This window comes from Sitophilus oryzae, unplaced genomic scaffold (assembly GCF_002938485.1).
Source record: "Sitophilus oryzae breed Bouriz unplaced genomic scaffold, Soryzae_2.0 scaffold_812_pilon_pilon, whole genome shotgun sequence".
NCBI lineage: Eukaryota > Metazoa > Arthropoda > Insecta > Coleoptera > Curculionidae > Sitophilus > Sitophilus oryzae.
The window spans coordinates 379977-399944 of NW_022147431.1; the positions used below are offsets into that span (position 1 = coordinate 379977).

At 34.6% G+C, this 19968-nt stretch overlaps 2 protein-coding genes across 2 annotated transcripts in view; one reads left to right on the top strand and one right to left on the bottom strand.

The window, feature by feature from the left end:
* LOC115889245 (ammonium transporter Rh type A) overlaps positions 1 to 10260 on the top strand; it is a 55611-nt gene extending 45351 nt beyond the window's left edge. Inside the window, exons 6-9 of the mRNA XM_030909190.1 lie at positions 7875 to 8012; positions 8663 to 8806; positions 8858 to 9014; positions 9971 to 10260. Coding sequence (XP_030765050.1) covers positions 7875 to 8012; positions 8663 to 8806; positions 8858 to 9014; positions 9971 to 10158 — 627 coding nt within the window. The 3' untranslated portion in view covers positions 10159 to 10260. The remainder of the gene's footprint in view (positions 1 to 7874; positions 8013 to 8662; positions 8807 to 8857; positions 9015 to 9970) is intronic.
* Positions 10261 to 17437: 7177 nt separating this feature from the next.
* LOC115889254 (dynein heavy chain 12, axonemal) overlaps positions 17438 to 19968 on the bottom strand; it is a 232470-nt gene continuing 229939 nt past the window's right edge. The window contains exon 46 of the mRNA XM_030909199.1: positions 17438 to 17620. Coding sequence (XP_030765059.1) covers positions 17457 to 17620 — 164 coding nt within the window. The 3' untranslated portion in view covers positions 17438 to 17456. The remainder of the gene's footprint in view (positions 17621 to 19968) is intronic.

Here is a 19968-nt window from a genome sequence, read left to right on the forward strand (position 1 = left end):
GGACCGATACGTTTGAGACATGATGGAACCACCGGATTCTTAAGAGTTGTCTAAGGTGTATCTGTTGCAACTTGTTTAATGCCTTCATGTGTCGGTGGCACGGTACCCAGGTTTCGCTCCCATATAACATGGTGGGGATTATAATTGCTAGGTATACTGCAAGTTTCATTTTTGTGCTCCAGTCATGATTGTAGAAAACTCTGTCTTTTAATTTCCAGAATGCTCTTGAGGCGCTGCTAATCCTGTGCTGAATTTCAGAGTCGATATTGGCCTTTTCCGAAATCAAACTGCCGAGGTAATTAAATTCCGCTACATATTCCATTAGTTCTTCTCCGATTTTTATAGAATTGTTATGATCTTCCGGGGGAGTGCACATGATTTTGGTTTTGTCAATGTTTAGCTTAATACCCAAAGCCTTGTATGCCCAGGTATATGTGTTCAATATTTCTTGTAATTGTTGTAACGTGTTTGCAACCAGAGCGCAGTCGTCAGCGCATTGAAGTTCTGTGATGAATTTTGTATGTGTTTTTGCCCTCAGTCTTTTTATGTTGAACAGACCGCCGTCATATCTGTATCTAATGCCCAATCCTCTCTCCTGCATCCTCTCTCTTTGCTATCCACTATAATAGAGAGCGCTGCCATGAATATGTTGAATAGGAGGGGCGCTAAGACGCATCCCTGCCTAACTCCTGTATTTGTCAGGAAGGGATCGCTGAGTGATCCACGATGTGACACTCTTGACTGGTTGTTGTTATGGAGGCTTTTACACACTGTAAGAAATTTGGTGGGTACTCCGAACTTTTTCATAATTGCCCAAAGTGCATCTCTGTTCACAGAGTCGAAGGCTTTTGTTAGATCGATGAATGCAACATAAAGTTTAGACTGCTGCTCTTTTACTTTTCCTGTAGTTGGCGGATGGAAAATATGGAATCGATGGTGCCACGGTTGGTGCGAAAACCCGTTTGCGATTCTGGAAGGATTTTTTCTATATGTGGATGAAGGCGATTTGACATAATTTTTGCAAGAATTTTTCCTCCGATAGCCAATAGTGAAATTCCCCGGTAATTTCCGCAGTCTGATGCACTTCCTTTGTTCTTAAATATATTCACTATATTCGCGTTGCAAAAGTCCTGAGGTACCTCTCCGCTTTCCCATATGACATCGAAGAGAGCCTTAAGATGACCAATAAGTTCTTTACTTGCACACTTATAGATTTCGCCGGGATCGCGTCACAGCCAGCTGACTTGTTGTTTTTAAGCTGTTTTATGGATGCCATTATTTCCTGTTCTGTTATTGGGGTATCTAATACATCGAGGCTGTTATACTGAGGAATTGTGTTTAGTGCTTCTATATTGGGGTTGTTTTCTTGGTTAAGGATATGGCTGTAATGCTCTTTCCAGCGGTTTCTAATTTGCTCTTCCTCTTTTAGAAGTTCGCCATTTTGTGCCACGATTGGGCAGCTTACCTTCTTGGTTGGGCCGTATACTTCTTTTACAGCCTCAAAGAATTTACAATAATCGTGATGCGTGGCGTACTCTTGAATCTGATTAGCCTTTTGTGACCACCAATCATCCTTTAATTGACGCAGATTTCTTCGAAGCGTGTTGTTGGCGGCTTTAAAGTTGTCTACCAGCCTTGGATTGCGTGGATTTGCAGTGACTGCTTGATATGCTCTATGCTTTTGTTGCAAGAAGGTCTGTATATGAGGTTGATTTTCGTTAAACCAGTCTGGTTGTTTGTTTTTGCTGGACTTTCCCAGTACTGCTTCATCAGTTTTATGAATCGCATCCCTTAATTGTGTCCAGCCTTGTTCAGCTTCCAAGATTGAGATTGAGGTTATCGGTGGAAGTGATTCTTTGATGGCTTCCCGGAGGGCGTCGGCGGTATTTTTTGTCTCTAGACCCCGTACGTTCAATCTGGTCATATTGTTTTGCTTTTTACAGTGTGGATGTTTGGGTTTTAACTGGATTTTCATTTTTGAAATTAAAAGTCGGTGGTCAGTGCCGCATTCGGCATCTATTCTGGCTTTTGTGAGTCTGACATCTTTTAGATGCGACCTTCGAACGATTACGTGGTCCAATTGGTGCCAATGGCCTGACCTGGGATGTTTCCAGGTACCTTTAAACTTGTCCTTCAACATGAACCACGTATTGGTGATGCATAGATTATACTTTGTGCATGTTGTTAATAAGCGTTCGCCATTGCTATTTACGTTTCCTATTCCATGTTTTCCCAATACGTCAGGCCATATTTCCTGTTGTCTCCCGACACGAGCATTAAAGTCACCTAGCAAAATGATTCGTTCATGCTTTGGAATTCGTTGGAGAGCATTTTGTAGGGCTTGGCAAAATTTATTCTTATCCTCAATTTTAGCGTCTAGGGTGGGAGCGTAGGCACTAATGATTTTGACGTAAGATTTGTCTGATATGGGGTACCTTAGGGTCATAAGACGTTCGGAGACACCAATAGGTACTTCTGTTAATTTGGTGGCGATTTCGTTTTTGATTACAATGCCTACGCCATGAATTCTCCTGAATGTGTTGCGGGGTGACCCTTCCAGAAGAAGGTATAATGCTCCTCAGTGAGACTACCCTCATCCGCAAAGCGGGTTTCGCTAATAGCGGCAACATCTATATTCAGTCGGTGGAGTTCCTGTGAGACCAGTGCTGTTCTTCTCTCTGGTCAATTGTAGTTTGTCCTGTCCAGTAGAGTGCGGACGTTCCACGCCACAAACGTGAAACATTGATGTTTTTTGTTTCTCCGATGATACGCTCGAGTAGACACCCCCTCCCGGAGATCCGATAGAGGGGGTATTTTACCTCCGGACGATGATTTTGTCCTACTCGAATGTTCCATCTTTGATGAGTGTTAGCTGCGTAAAAAAGGTTAAACTGTGACGGTTACGCTGCCGTACAGTTTGGCTGCAACTGTAGCACGGGATGGCTATGGCACAGTGAGGACCGCGAAGATAGTTCCCTTGTGCTACGTTTTCGGCGGGCTAGGAGTACCTAGTTTACTACTCCTCTTCCCCAGAAACGTGATAGGTCTGAGGGTTGTATAAGGACATACCGCCTATACTCGGTCGTCAGAGCCTCGTTTGTTTAAACAGGGTGCACCACGTGAAGGTGAGGTTGACTTTTTGGTAAGCTAGGCTATATGTATCGCTTCACTACCCCTTGCACCCCACACATTTAATATAAACATAACAAATTTAATATAAAAATAGCAGACAAAGCAGACTGGATAAATGATGTACCCAAGAACGTTAGAAGCGTAGAAGCTGGAATAGTGGATCTGAAACCATAAATAACTCTAAGGGTAGGCATTTCCAAGGATACCACAATTTTCCAAACGAAAGTAAACGCAATCCATTATGTGTGAAGGAAATAAAGACATAATAAGCCAGGAAAGGGCATACGGTTCAGTTGTTAAGCACAGCTAAAGACACTCAGTTCCACAAAAGTCAATGCTAGACTAGTGTGGGTTTGTGTTCTTGCTCTAAATATATTGTGTGAATATAACAATGTTAGGTTTGGCTTGGTTTGGTTAGGATCAGAATGGACAATTAAGGCTCATCAATGCCATTCATAGACTCAAGCAGTTACGTTAAGTATAACCACAAAACAGTGGGTAGCCGCCAAATCTTTATAATGGTGGAGAAATTCACCAGGGCTGAGACAGGTAAAAAATTTAATTTCGTTCACCAAAATTTCCGGCAGACCTGATAATCAAAGACAGAAAGACTATCATACCTGTAGTGGGTCTGCTAACAGGGTATTGCAAGATTAATAAGCATTTAAAGCTAATGGGACTGTCGGACCAAGGCATGTGCAGATTTGCGGATTTTCTAAATCAGAAGAAAAAAAACGACAGAACACATTTTATGTCAATGCAGACAAATGTGTAGTTCATTGTATTATTGGGCTGCGTTCAGATATTCAGGGTATACACCGGACGTAAAATTTACGTCCATAAGCAGTCTAGAATGAAAGATGTTCTTCTAGGGAAGCACGTCCTAATCGTTTACAAAATTAGATAACGTGTACCGGGGTATTAAAATTTTACCCACCTTTTAAGTAGGGTAATTCTTACTCGACATTCGCATTACAATTTGTTTGTTGTGTCAATTACTTTACTGTGGTTGTTATATTATTTTATTTTGATTAAATATTTACATTTATTATTTTATCATTTATCATCGATCTTTGTCTATGATCATCGTTTTATACGTATTATCAGGTATTATTTGTTTTTTGTTTTGTTGTTAAAATGGAAATGGATCTTCTCGAAATCGAAACTATAATTTGGTCCACGACGAATATGGGAAGTTTATATTTGATGAGAAAGGCACTAAACGGTACTGCTTCAAAATAAAATGGTATATTTGCTGCGCACATTAAATCTGAATCAGCTTAATTCTAAAATTTTCAAATGGAACTTTTTGCTATATTCAAAAAGAACTTGTTCATCACAGAAGAACAGTCTAAAAGTGAGTTTGAACGGCAGAAAGTAAGTTGATCTCGGGCAGAAAGACAGGTGAACAATGTAAAAATAAATTTTAATACTTAAAACTAAAATATTTTGAAAAACAATTTTCGATTCCCATCTTTTCATCATATTTTGACGATGTTTCGTGCACTATGAAACCCCATCATCAATGTCGAAAAAATCGTTCGATTTAAATGAAATTTTGTATGTCGAAATATTGGACCAAGACCAACTTAACCATGTACGAAATACGGTAGTCAATAGACGGACAGGCAGACGCACAGACAGACGGTGAGGCGGACAGCCGGACGGACGGACGAACTGACGGATAGTTGTTGCGCCAATTGTATTAGACGATGATCAACCATTGACAAAGATGTATAGGGAGGGTTCAGTCTCCAATTTATTAGACTTCTTGATAAGGATTGAATTGGAGAATATAACCAAGATATCAGAAAAATGATCTCTCTAAGTTCTGATTTAACATAATCCAGCCGCTAAATGGAAGAACTTTAGATTACCTAATCCAACAAGAAATGAGACAATATCCTTTACTGTAAAAAAGGTAAAAGTGTATCAGATACGATAAAGAGGATCCATGGCTCTTCGTTTATTAGAAAACAAACTGGCACATAATCAAGAACACCAGAGGAATATTTACGTGGAAAGATAATAAAATCTAGCCGAACACGTGTGATCAGACGATCATTGTATTATTATATTATTTTTGTCCAGGTACAATATACTAAGACAGAAAAAATATTAAATGAAGAGGACATTTGAGAAAGGCTGCATACATAAACTTTAATTTGAATGTCTTTATCAACATTACCGTGGAAATGCTCAGTGTATGTCGCCCTATGTAGAATGTTTCACCGCGCCCTTACAGATCTATTGTGTTTCCTTCAGTTATAACGGGTTATAACTCATGATACAGTTTCAGGGCTTAGACAAAAACCAGTATCTGAGAGGCTCCACAGAGGCCAGCTCTCCATCGTCGACGTCAGCCGTACCAAAGTTTATGACACCAACGGTTGTCCTCTCGGCACTCTCAGTGATAACGTCTTCTGGTGTTTCCCCATTTTCCTCACAGAATCTGCATTCACCGTTGTTTCTCAGCTTCAATCTACTGACGTGTTCGTTGAGAAGACCGTGTCCTGTTAGAAACCGCGTGACAATCCAGAGATTGTTCTTATCAATCAAGGAAAATCTTTGATTTTTTTTGAGTGTCTTAGACCGTTGGAGAATTTCAATTCCAGGTTACGGATGGAGTCCTCTACGTTCTTCAGTTACGCTTTAAGCTGCTTTCCTCTTGGAAAGCAGAACGGTTCTGGTCCAGTTAGTGGAGTGGTCATTCCTTTTCTAGCTAGATCTTTTTTTTTATTGCCTTCTATTTCTTGGTGAGCTGGTGAGCGGATACACAGAGTAGGAGGACTTTATTTTCTTTGCCTAATTTGTTCAGTTTCTCTAGGCATTCTATGTAAATATGTTATCCACTGGGAGTTAGAGGAGTGAATTTTTTTTTGAGGGTTTTCCAAGCCCCTGACCTGAAAATTATCCCAGTACTGAATCCGTCAATGACCATTCTAATCATTGGCAACTACCGCCGACAGTGTGCAGTGGTGTTAGGATGACCTCCATTCCTGCTGTTGGGCATGTTCACATAGTACCTGTGATGCAGATTCATGCCAATCTCTATAAGTTGCTCTAGTTTTGTGTACCAAGCAATTGCTCCATAGGTAATCATAGGTGTTACTATCATGGTATACATCCAGCGTAAAATGTTAGAGGCGCAGCTCCATCTATTTCCCGCCAGTTTTCTGCATTCGAGAGGCTTTGTAGCTTTGCTGGTAATGTTCTTAATATGCCTGTTCCAGAGAAGTTTACTGTCCAGTGTAATTTCCAGATATTTGACTTCCCGTTTTCCTTTCAAGTTTCTCAGACTTTGTTTCCTGGTGAATGGCACTACCGGAGTTTTCTCTGAGTTGATGCTCAGACCGACGCGACAGTCCTACACCATCTCACAGCAATAGAGAGTCCTCTTTGGATAATATCACACAGGGTGCCTACATATTTCCTCCGAGGGATCATGACTATATCATCTGCTTACCCTATGCAGTGTATTCCCGCTAGAGTTAATTCACTTAGTAGTTCATCCACTACCAATCTCCACAGTAGGGGGGAGGTTACTCCACCATGTGGTGCTCCTTGCGTTGTTTTAGCAACTACAATTTTGGTACCCATCTTAACCTTTACTGTCCGTGTTGAGTGCATTTACCAAAACCATCCAATTATCGTTCTGTTCACCCCTCTTGTTTCTAGAGATCGCTTGACCACCTTGTGAACTATATTGTCAAACGCTGTTTTTTTACTATCCAGTCTTGCCTGTGTAAATCTGTCCGCTCTATATGCATGCTGACTTTCGTGCAGTGGTTTAACCTTTAAATTATTTTCTCCAATATGGTTGTCCACTTTGATTTTTCCAACGTTTTTAGGATGAACGATGTGAGACTAATAAACCTAAATGATTTAGGGTTATCAGTTTTACCTATTTTGGGTATCAAGATTATTTTCCTCCAGATGGTTTGGTATATACCCCATCGCTAATATACTTCTTGTAATGTTTAATAGATAGTGAGGAACTACTTCTTAGCCATTCTTTAGAAGCTTTATAAGACTGAAAGGTGCTTCTTGAGCCCATTTCACTTTTTGTTCTGTTATTACTAGCTTGGTCGGAGCATGGGAAGTTTGTATGAAGTAGGAGGTTAGCTCTCTCTTCATCTCTTTCCGTATAGCTTCCGTCGGGTTTCTTAAGTGCCATGTTGGAGACGGACCGCACTTGGCCATAGCTTTGTGTAGTCTATCTGCATAATTAGTAGTGATGTTTTCACAAATGACCGCTCAGACCGCTTTGCCCTTCTAATCTCCCTATTATACTCAGTTAATTTCTCAGTATAGAGCTGCCATTCGCCGCTGTATCTCTGTTGAAGAGCCGCCCGACCTCCGGTCTAAGACTGGTCAGCTTCTTGTTCCACCAGGGCTTGTTGTTACTCTATTGTATACCCTTACTTGTGGGGCAACTAGATTCATATGCATCCAGTATTGCACCACTGAATTTCCCTGCGTACCATTCTATATGTATACAGGTGGTGCATCTCTTTGGTTTAAGTTGTCTACGAGATTGGTGTGGTATAGGTCCCAATCTGTTCTTCTTGGATTCCTTCGAATTTCTGTTTGGAGTGTGATTCCTCCTAATTTGAATGTCGCCCTATAAAAAATTCCATTTATTTGAAATAATGACTCACTTTAACAACGTTAAAGTCAGTCATTAACACAACTTAGTTAGCTTTAGCCAGTTTGTTTTAACCAATTTCATTTTTTATAAGGTTTACGTTCAAAATGCAACTTTATCAGGAGGAGTTGCTATTGGAGCATCTGCAAATTTGATGGTAGAACCATTTGGTGCAATTTTAATTGGATTTTTAGCAGGAGCACTGTCAGTGTTTGGATACAAAATAATATCGGTAAGTATCCATTTTTTTATATAATTATATTTTATATTTTTAAATTATATATATATTTTTATTATATATATATATATATATATATATATATATATATATATATATATATATATATATATATATATATATATATATATATATATATATATATATATATATATATATATATATATATATATATATATATATATATATATATATATATATATATATATATATATATATATATATATATATATATATATATATATATATATATATATATATATATATATATATATATATATATATATATATATATATATATATAACCCACCATTAAGATATTATTAAGTATCCATTTTTTTTATATAATTATATTTTATATTTTAAATTATATATATATATATATATATATATATATATATATATATATATATATATATATATATATATATATATATATATATATATATATATATATATATATATATAACCCACCATTAAGATATTAATACTTTTACGACAAAATATCCAGTGCGAGAAAAGTAAGGGTCCTTAAATTTATATGTATATGCTCTTTTATACATTTTTTGGAAACTAGTTTGATTTGAATTACGTCAATTTATTTTTCTTTAACTGAACTTTTTGTTATGCTCTTATTAAACTAGCCATTCATAGAAAAGCATCTCTCTATTGAAGATACATGTGGCGTACACAATCTCCATGGTATGCCGGGACTTCTTGGTGGAATTGCAGCTATTATAATGGCCTCCATTGCAAGCGAGAAGCAATACCATAAAACCCTATACGAAGTATGAATAATTATAACAGTAATTATTTTTCAGTTAGTACATGTTTTGCAGATTTATCGAGCTCGAGCTAGTCCTGTTGTATCAGAACCTACAGAATACATTCATCTAGAAGCAGGTGATGGTAGAACAGCAGGTCAGCAAGCAGGGTATCAAACTATTCTTGTATTAGTCACAATTGTTATGTCAGTGTTTTCCGGTTTTTTAACAGGTAAGTATTTATTATATTATCTATACCAGGTGCGTCTCAAAAGTGGCTCACCCCTATAAATTTTTTATCAGATTTTTCACATAACAAAAACGAGACTTGGTATAGTGGTATATGACATACAGTAGGATTGATTGACGTTTTAAATTGTTTTTGGTCACTTCCTGCTTCACCGGAAATGACTAAACTTTTGATTTTTAAATGGCAACCCTCGGTATATTTCTACTGTATTCGATAAAAAAATATAATCTGAATAAAATGACATATCATATGTCAACTTTTGACATTTTTACTTAAAAACAAATCGTATTTTAAATTTGAATCTAAAGTGCCATGGCTGTGTTAAAAACACTAATATTTAATTAAGGAGCCTTGGAAAAATAGTTTCGATCTTCTAATGTTTTTTGTATCTTGTCCTGGCCAGTTGAGAGATGCCTAGATCGTTTTAATCATATCTCAATTTTTTCAAATGGAACAAGGGTGGTTCATTAGCATATTTGGAAAAAGCATTTTTTACAAATAATTTAGTACCACACACTTGGTATTTCGAGTCAAATTGTCGTAATGAACCGCATATTACAATTTTAAATAAACCATATGCGAAAATGTCAAAAGTTGACATATGATATGTCATTCTATTCAGAGTGTCATTTTCTATCGAATAAAGTAAAAATATACCGAGGGTGCCATTTAAAAATCAAACGTTGTAGTAATTTCCAGTGAAATATTAAGTGCCCAAAAACAATTAAATACTTTAATTAATCCTAATTTATGTAATATACTTACCAAACTTGTTTTTTTTTTATCTGAAAAAATAAAAAAGTTATAGGGGGTGAGTCACTTTTGAGACGCACCCGGTATACAATATCAAAATTTTATGATTTCTTTTTTCGTATATCATAAAATATCTTAAAATAACAATACTCTATTATTATATTTACTCTATACTATTATTTTAGGATTTATTATGAACTTCAAATGTTGGAACCAAGTGACCGCAGAATCTTTTTACGACGATGCTGTATTTTGGAATCTTCCGAAAAATGAACTTGAAGTTGAAAATTTAAAGAACTATCAAATAACAGTAACAGGCAAACTATATAATTCACAAAACATTTTAAGAATGTCTGATGTAGAGCGATATTAGGCCGAACCATAAGTACCATTTCAGATAGGAGGAAAATATACTCACAATATATTTTTAACATATTTTAGCTTTTAAAATGTTGTCTTTTCCTAATAAAATTATTTAAACGCTTTCCAATAATACTAGTATTTTATTTATAATTATAATAGTGGATTTTGTTCATGTGTGTTACGAAGGGTGATCGAATAATAGACGAAGTCGGCTGTGACGTGTTCGGTCAAGAGAAATGGCTCCAAATTACGTTCAAGCTTGAAAATTGATCAGCAGGGACCTTAACCTATATTAATTACCTATTTTATCCTTAATTTCATACATACTAATGTTCTTAATAATATATTGAAAATATAAACATTGTATATGTATAGGCCAGTAAGCGAGGATAAAAATAGGGTATTACCTCCGAATTCTTCACACCCGCACCGATTGACGTGAAATTGCAACAGTGAATAGAGATATATGTAAGAAACAAAAGTTACATAGTAGCGATGTGTGCTTTCACCCTGGGGGTGAGACCCCTTCTCGGGGGTGAAAAATAAATCATCCATTTTAATTACAAAAACCAATAAAGGGATGAATTCTAAGTAGAAAATGTTCTATAACATTTTTTCAGAAAATTAATATTTTCCGAGTTATTTAGGATTGAAAATGTTGATTTTTTCATCTAAAAATTGCATATTTTCCTGCAATTTTTTATAAATAACTCGAAAATCTTGCGTTTTATCGCAAAACTCATATAAAGCAAAAATGGAGCTTTTGGAATAGCGAATCGATTCATTTTTTCGTTGTTTACCGTTGGTGTAGTAATAGCCGAGTTATCACTCTATAAACTTAATTCTTTATTTTTCGAAAACTAAATTACAACCTTTTACCGTAAAATAATGGCGAAAGAACACATTTTTCGAAGAAAATGAATATGACCGTTTTTAAAGTGCTTGAAAAGACCTTTTAAATGTCTGTTTTTTTTAAAGGTCTTTTCAAGTTCGTAGCTCAAAAATTCGCGGAGTTATGATAAAAATAAAATGGTCACCTCATTTTTTCGGAAAAAAATTAACAACAAAATCTATGTCTAAAATCATAAAAATAAAAACTATCAATTTGTAGGAAATTACACGAGCTACAAATTAACCTCTATAGTTGAACAGTCTTGAACTCTTCATTTTCACGAGATTTTTGGGTTTTAAGGGCTCAAAGAAGGTGGTCCTTACATGCAAGTCAAACTAATAAAACGGAATATCTACGAAATAAAGAGATCTACAGAAAAATTGAAAGGGAACAAAAATATTGCAAAAAATTCCTTCAATTTTCCTCTGTTGCATTTTTTACGTATCTTGCTCAGTTTTTGAGATATGTCAAAAAAATTAAAATTTAAAAAAAAGTAAATTGTTTTCATTATTTTCAACTTTTTTCCAAATTTAGGCATTTTAAACCGCTCTAATTTACAGAGTCAATTGTTAGTACCTAAATATAGCCAACTGTACTTGTATTACGCTTAGTTTTTATTTTTATGATTTTAGTCATAGATTTTGTTGTTAATTTTTTTCAGAAATAATGAGGTGACCCCATTATTTCTATCATAACTCCGCGAGTTTTTGAGCTACGAACTTTTTTAAGAAAGCATTTAAGAGGTCCTTTCAAGCACTTTAAAAACAGTCATATTCATTTTCTTCGAAAAATGTGTTCTTTCGCCATTATTTTACGGTAAAAGGTTGCAATTTAGTTTTCGAAAAATAAAAAAAATACGTTTACAGACTGATAGCTCGGCTGTTATAACACCTACGGTAATCAACAAAATGGATATCGTTTGGCTATTCCAAAAGCTTCATTTTTGCTTTATATGAGTTCTGCGATAAATGTTATTTTTAAAAATTGGGAAAAAATATGCAGTTTTTAGATGAAAAATCGACATTTTCAATCCTAAATAACTAGAAAAATATAAATTTCCTGAAAAAATGTTATAGAACATTTTTTGCTCAGAATTCACTGCTTTATTGATTTATATAATTAAAGTGGGTGATTTATTTTTCACCCTTGAGAAGTGGTGGTACTTGGGTGGTACTCACCCCCAGGGTGGAAACACATCGCTACTCTGTAACTGTTGTTTCTTACATAAATCTCTATTCACTGTTAAAAATTCACGTCAATCGGTGCAGGTGTTCAGTATTCGGATTCTAAAACCCTCGCTTACTGGCCTAGTATTCCATTTCTATTTTAACAGAAGCGGGTTTAATACTCCGTTCGCAATATACAAGAGCCTACAATGGCACAGTTACATAAAGAAAATTGTTAAATTTCATCCCCATATAGGTGGATATTCAGTATGTCCCCGGATATAGTGGATTTATTTCATGTGTGTTACGAAGGGTGATCGAATAATAGACGAAATCGGCTGTAACGTGTTCGGCCAAGAGAAATGGCTCTAAATTACAATGGCAGTTACATAAAAAAAATTGTTAAATTTCACCCCCATATAGGTGAATATGTAGTATGTCCCCGGTTTGTTTTTACAAGAGGAAAGGACTTTTCTAAATTTAGATACCTTTTTACTTCAAAAGAAACAAAACTAAAACAAAAAACTTAAAAAAATGGAATGGAAACTACGAGTATACAATAGTCATTGTGTCGAGAAACTGACTATTTTTAGTATTTTTTAAGAACATATTATTTTCTCTTACTTTTTTATCAAAATATTCGCCGGACCAAGTCATTCTGTTCCCGAACCTCCCCGATATCCTAAAGGAAATAGAGATTATTTAAATCTGTACCTTCTGTTAGATGCCTTTTCTGCAGTTATCAACAAGGTATTGATTACTGTAAATACCTTTTCTGTCACCAACACTCTGCCTCACCACACTTACCCTATACTTTAGAATAACTCTTAATGGCAACCTTTAGTAAATGTTACTTTCACTAGTAAATGTTAAAAATTACTAGTAAAAGTTGACAAATTTCTTTAAAATACCACATTCACTGGTCCAATGCGTAATTGTTAGCATTTCCTAGTGAATGTTAACAATCACTGAATTTCCGACATTCACTACAACATATATATACATATATACAACTACAAAAGTAGAAATAAGTACACAAATGCGATAATACGGTAATCGCAAAACATTTTTCGATGCACGTCATCAATCATATCAAAATTGACACTAAACCCGATTGCCTGTAAACCCGATTAAATGAAATTTTGGCAAAATTGTTTAAATTTGTTGTATAATTTAAGATACCGAGCAGCTCTTCATTTTACTTTATAGAGCAAATTATTGTAACAGGTATTTTATTTAGATTAAAGCTGCAAAAATTCGTTTAAACCGAATTTTATTATCGCTATGTTGGTTACATTGCGCCGTGTTCAGCAACGTTGTCGTTTATTATTTGTCAATTATATGATAATATCGTGTTCTCGTTTCTTTGCCTATTTTCAGTTTTTTTTTAAATTGGACTTTTAAGCACAAACAGTTCTCTTAAGAACCAAATTTTTGAGTTTTCGTACTGCATTTCTTAAAATTTGTGTGTTGAAAATATGTCGAAGCATTTATACAGTCGAAGCAACGAGCTTGTAGCTTCCATGATAAACTACTTTGAACGAGAACGTGACAATAATTTATGATTTATGACTCTGGATTGCAGTCAGAGAAGTAAGTTTGATTGGTAAGCAGTGTAAGCACATTATACCACTTTCAAAGTAGTTATATCTACTTTAGTTTTTAATAAATTCTGTGATTATTAATCTGTGCATTAATGGCACCCTCTTACTTGTTATTACCACTTGTGTGTTGTAAGTTGTACATCAATAAATAAATAGATAACCCATAATAACGCTTCGAATAATCTTCGTAATGGACTAAATTTTGCCAATATGTAATAAGTAAAATAAGCTGTAAAACAAATAAATCAATTAATTACTAATATTATTATTAAATTAAAAATAAAACCTAAATATCTTTAAAAATGATATATTAAATACATATATTATTTCCGAGGGGTCAACCACCATGTTAAAAAATGTACAAGATTTCCATATTTGGCAATCACTCATCAGTTATTCCCATGTATTCCCAAGTATTGCCACTGATTTCCACTAATTGCCAAGTGTTTTTATATGATTCCCAAGTGATTCCCAGTTTTTTAACGATTCCCATGTGATTCCCGATTGATTACCTGATTTCCTCGCTGATTTCCTAAGCAATCACCTGATTCCCAGCCAATTTAGTTACGAAAACAATGTTTAAGTGTTTATTTTCGTTTTATTGTGATCGAATAATATGTACTAGCTGCATCTAGCAAAGAAAATTAATATTTTAAAACAACATCAGAAATTTAAAAAAAAATATTTCTTCATTAGGCAATAAGCAATAATAAGCATGGTTTTTTAGAGATTTCATTATATTTCATTATAAATTTCAAGTTATAATAATTAAAATATACATACCTACATTTAATGCTAAAAATGAAATAAAATATCATGAACTGAAACTAAGAAAATAAGTATGAATGACATGCGAGATTGCGAGATACATTAACTAAGTAAAACTAAAACATACATAATATATGTAGGTATATTTGGCTCGTAATTTAAACAGAATAAAAAAAAACATTGTACTAAAAATATTGAGGCAGGTACTGCAATAGGAAAATGTATTCTTCTCAACTTTTATGTTTTTGGATCTATCTAATAAATCGGTTAGTTTCTCTTGATCAATTCTGCCATTGTTAAACTCTTCATTCGAAAATTTTTCAATATAATTCTTACCAATATTTATAACCTGCTACAGTGCCGAATTATCAAGTGAATTATTATTATTCACTCGATTATTTATTAAAACACTGTTAGTTGAATCACTTTCTGTATCAGTTTCAGATGGCGACAAACTACTTCTGCTAGTACCCGTTCTATTCTTCTTGGGGCTGTGCATTCTGAATGCAAGTTTGGTTGTTTAAAACTTTTAATTTTTTTCTCGGATTCTTCTTTAATAAATTTAATGAGTTTCTTATGTCCTTTGGGTATTTTAAAAAGTGAATATTCTTCGTAAAATATCCCAAACATTGCTTTTTTTTTCTTCTCCTTTCAATACTTTGGACAATACATCTCTGGCATATTATTCAATTTTTTCAACATCTTCAATATTCAGTTGGGAAAGGGAATATATGTTATCAAATACATTATGTAAAAGTGGAGTTGTCAGATATTATGGTATTTCATTTCCCAAGCCCTTTAATAGATTATTGATATAATCCATTCTAAAAATAAAAAAAACGTTCTTAAGTTAAACGATTTTATTAAAAATTGCCCTAAACAGTAAAAGATAATTTGGCACATTTCTGTGTATTGTAGTCTAGATTTAACGTTAATGGCACATTAGGTATATATAATTAACATAAGTTCCATATAAAATCGTGGCGCGATTATTAAAGATACACATCAAATGGGTATCAGATGATACCCATCAGATGATACCCATCAGATGATGCCCATCAGATGTATACGCCCCACTATTTTATATAGAACTTAAAAATATATGCCTAATGTGCCATTAACGTTAAATCTAGACTGTAATAAACAGAAATATGCCAAATTATTTTTTGCTTTTTAGGCCAATTTTTAATAACATCATTTAACTTAAAATGTTTTTTTTTAATTTATATTATATTTTACTTTTTAGTCTTAATCGAAGTCTTAATCAAAACACCCTCTCCGCTCCTTACTTCTTAAAACTGCATGTTTGTATCTGTTTTGATAAGAAAATTATGAACTTACCTCCTTTACACCCCTCACCCACCTACACCCGTTTTCGTTGATTACATTGGGAGTTAAATAATTTAACTTCCAATACAATTATTATGCAATTATTGTATTCTCGCCAGATCAAATCATCAATCTGAATACCGCCTATTCATATTTGATTTGGTTCCAAAATTGTGAAGTTCCCCCCTTCATACCCCTCACTCAGCCTCTTTTTTTTATTAAATTATATTACCACATAAAATCATGAATCTGAAACCGCAAGGTCGTATAATTTTTTATTCCCAAGTTATGAGTTTTTACCCCCTTTACACCCTTTACCTACCCCCTACTCCGTTTTTTTTATAAAAATTTCTTGTTATCAAATCAAGACATAAATCTGAACACCGCATATTTGTATCCGTTTTCATTACAAAATTCTGAATTTACCCCCTTTACACCCCTCACCCACCCCTGTATTTCCGATTTGTTTTCATAAGATTGAGTTCATAAAACATAAAATCCTCGTTAAAATCATAAATCTGAAAACCGCGTGTTTGTATCTGTTTTAATTAAAAGTTATGAATTTACCCCCTTTACATCCCTTAACCACCACCTATCCCCAATTTTTGTTTCATAATAATGTATTGTCATCGGACTTACATTACTGTGCCAAATTCCATTAAAATCGGTTCACGGGAAGTGTGTCAAAAATGAATCGCAAGATTTGACAGACAGCCCAAGTAAGTTAAATAAAATCGTTTAATCGAGCGTTTAATAATAAAACTATGTCATGACAATCATAAAGATACTTTTTAACTTTTGGGGCTCTTGTATTATTTGAAAATTTTATAGTAATAGCCATTCTAATTTAATTACATTTTTTTTTATCAATTAGCTGCTTTTGAAAATAATTTTGTTTAATCTGAACGCACCCAAAAATCAAAATTGAGAAATTGACAAATGAAATTTAACCTTATTACCGAGCTTGTTACCATCTGGCTTGAAAGCTAGAAACCTCAAATCAGCTGTTGATAATCGCCCATTTTTTATTTTATTTTTACACACCCGTCTAACCATACTTTAGACACCAAGTAAAGATTTTTACTGCTTTAGCAAAAGTTTTACGGGCCTGAACACTTTCTAATCACAATAAATAGGTACACATGCGAACGAGGACGAAGCGTCGTGAAAAACTTTTGCATAATGACATACGATTTCTAGATTAGGATGAGGTGATTCCGAACGATTACCACATCATTCCCAGCGATTGCCAGTTGATTTCTAGGTGATTCCCAGGGATTCCCATGTGATTCCCAGTTGATTGCCATGTTATTCCCAGGAAAATGTACAATGATTTCCACTAGTGGTTTACCCCTCGATTATTTCCCAATTTTAAATTATGATTCATCCCATAAATCCATCACAATATGGCAGCGCTGTCGCCATCGCTTGTTACTCAAGGTTGATCACATGCATCGGAAATTGTTTTACGATTACCGTAGAATAATAGTGTATTGATTATATTATATGTATATATTTTATTAACTGAACTACAAATATTCTATGAGAATTAATCCAGTTGACATAATAGTGCCATACTTCTTTTAATCCAGTGCGATGGTGGTAGGACTGTATCAAGTAAAATAGGTAACACGTAATTCGTAGAATGTCCTGTCGTGGACAGAACCCCCCGTCGTGCTGAAGTTTTATAGACTGGTGATATATATCTTCTTCCTAAAATGTAAGTATCATAGATATGTAAGTTTCTCCGTAGGAGAGTGATTTCGCTATATAGTCACTTGCATCGTATTTCGGACTAAAAAAAACATTATCATCTAATCAAAGGACATATATACCCTTTTTGAAGGAGTATCAAATAATATAATAGCACTCAAAAAAATACAGTTATATTTTAGTCATCACCCTAATCAAAACTTAACTACATTTGTAAAAAGTAGAGGAAAATAACCAAATATGGAATAGTATCCCTAATATAAACGAATACGCCTAATCGGAAAAGAGGTTAATTTTTAATCTCTTTCCATCATTATACTCCGTCGGACGGAGCATACGCGCCCATGCGAAATTATTCATATAAACTCATGGTACTTGCTCGAAGTTGAGGATGCTCCGTCGCGGACGGTCCGCTCCATCTGAAAGCGCTGTCACCGGGCGCTAGCTTCTCTGCAGCGAGGCTATTGAACCTCCCACAGGCCCCCGCTGCGGAGTCGCGTGCGGTAATCGGGCTTGGAAGCTATCATTAGAATAGGTTCTTAGTTGGAACGGTTGTCGGTTATCCGTTTGTTGTGAGATACATATATAGTGTTATGCCTCGTGCAATATGGAAAACAATAATACTACAATAATACTTCGGGTGTCGGGAATAGCGTTGAAAATGTTGGAGAAATGTTGGACTCTTATCACTCAGTGTCTGGTGCGTGTCCTAATAATAAAGTGATTTTCAACATTAAACACACTTCGCAGATAAGCTTCAATTAATTAGTAAAAGTAGGGCAAAACAGCCCATGAAAATTTTATCCACAAAAATTGTGTTACCTAGACATTTTTATCCCGAAAAATAATACAAACAATTTAAATGGTTAACAAGGTGTAAAAATATAAGTAAGTTATTTGGTTGGCCATGTTTATTATTTTAAAATCAAAACGGCCTCTGGGATAAAACTGTTTTCTTCAGATCTAAAAATTTCCATGAAGCTGTAAAAGATACATTATGTCCAAAGCACATTTGCAGGCCGTCATAAAAGAAAAAGTCTTTGGCAAAACCAGAATTGAAAACGCCCTTAATATGCAGTTGGAAATTAGTCACCCCCAACAAAATGAACTAGTGGATAAAAATAGGCAAATATTAAAAAGACTTATCGATGTCGTTTGTTTTCTCGGACAGATATTCAGCAACAAATAAACTGTAGATTTAACGGTTTAAATGATTTTAAATTCCTCGAGTTCTGCAAATTTGATGCATATAAGGAAAAACTTTTCCAGAAGATGCGTTTAAATCTTTTCTTCTTCATTATGGCCAGTTCTTCGACCGAGTGTTACTGCAATCTGAACTAAAAGCAATTTAAGAAACTGATAACATCAGTGCAAAAAATGGCATTAAAGAACTAATGTTGAAAAGACTAGAAAATGCCTACACTGAAGTATCTAAATTGTGTAAATTAGTATTGACAATACTTACCACAAGTTCATCAGTGGAACGCAATTTTTCAACACTTAAACGTATAAAAAATTTCGTGAGAAATTCAACGGGTCAGGAGAGACTTTCGAAAAATTGCTGATGTCCATCGAAAATAAACTTCCCCAAAACATGTCGGAACATCCACGTTTTTATGATGATGTAATTGGCGAATTTGCAAACAGTGATCGAAGAATCGAATTCATTACAAATAGATAAGTTTCTAAAAATTGCTTCCCTAACTTAAATTAAAATTTCACCGCACGCCTCTGGTCCTCTTCTCGTTTCGGTCAGAAGGATCACGACAGGTTATCAAGTGTAAACTGGAGTCACAGCTTACAGAATAATATAGCTTGGACACTCGCCAATTTTTCCCACGCTCGAATTTAAAACGCCCCACTCCGACGATGCGCTAACTGATTTAAGCGACCGACAGTCAGCCTCATTCAGTCGATGCATAGCCTCCACCTGTGGCGCGTAGGGCCGTATTACGGAAGATTTTAATTCGATTTTTTTTCTTATATTTAACCATAGGTATTTGTGCTTTTATTTCAATTTTATTTATTTTATTTTTATTGATGGAATGGGAAAAGGTTTTCCGGGATGTGCGGCTGCTGGTTGCACAAATAATTATAGAAATAATTCAAAATATAGTCTGTTTAATTCTCAATTCAATTCAAAATTAATGTTCAATTCAAAAGTATATTCACACTTTAGAGCTTTTCAAAACGATGAAGACTACTTATTTGGAGGCTTGCTAATGCCAAGTGACCATTTTGGAGGCTATTTTTATAAGCTTTTATTTAACTTGCTTTGTATGTAACTATCTATGTATGTATGTATGTTTGTTCGGGGCAAATCTTGTAAGCTAAATTAAAACCACTTC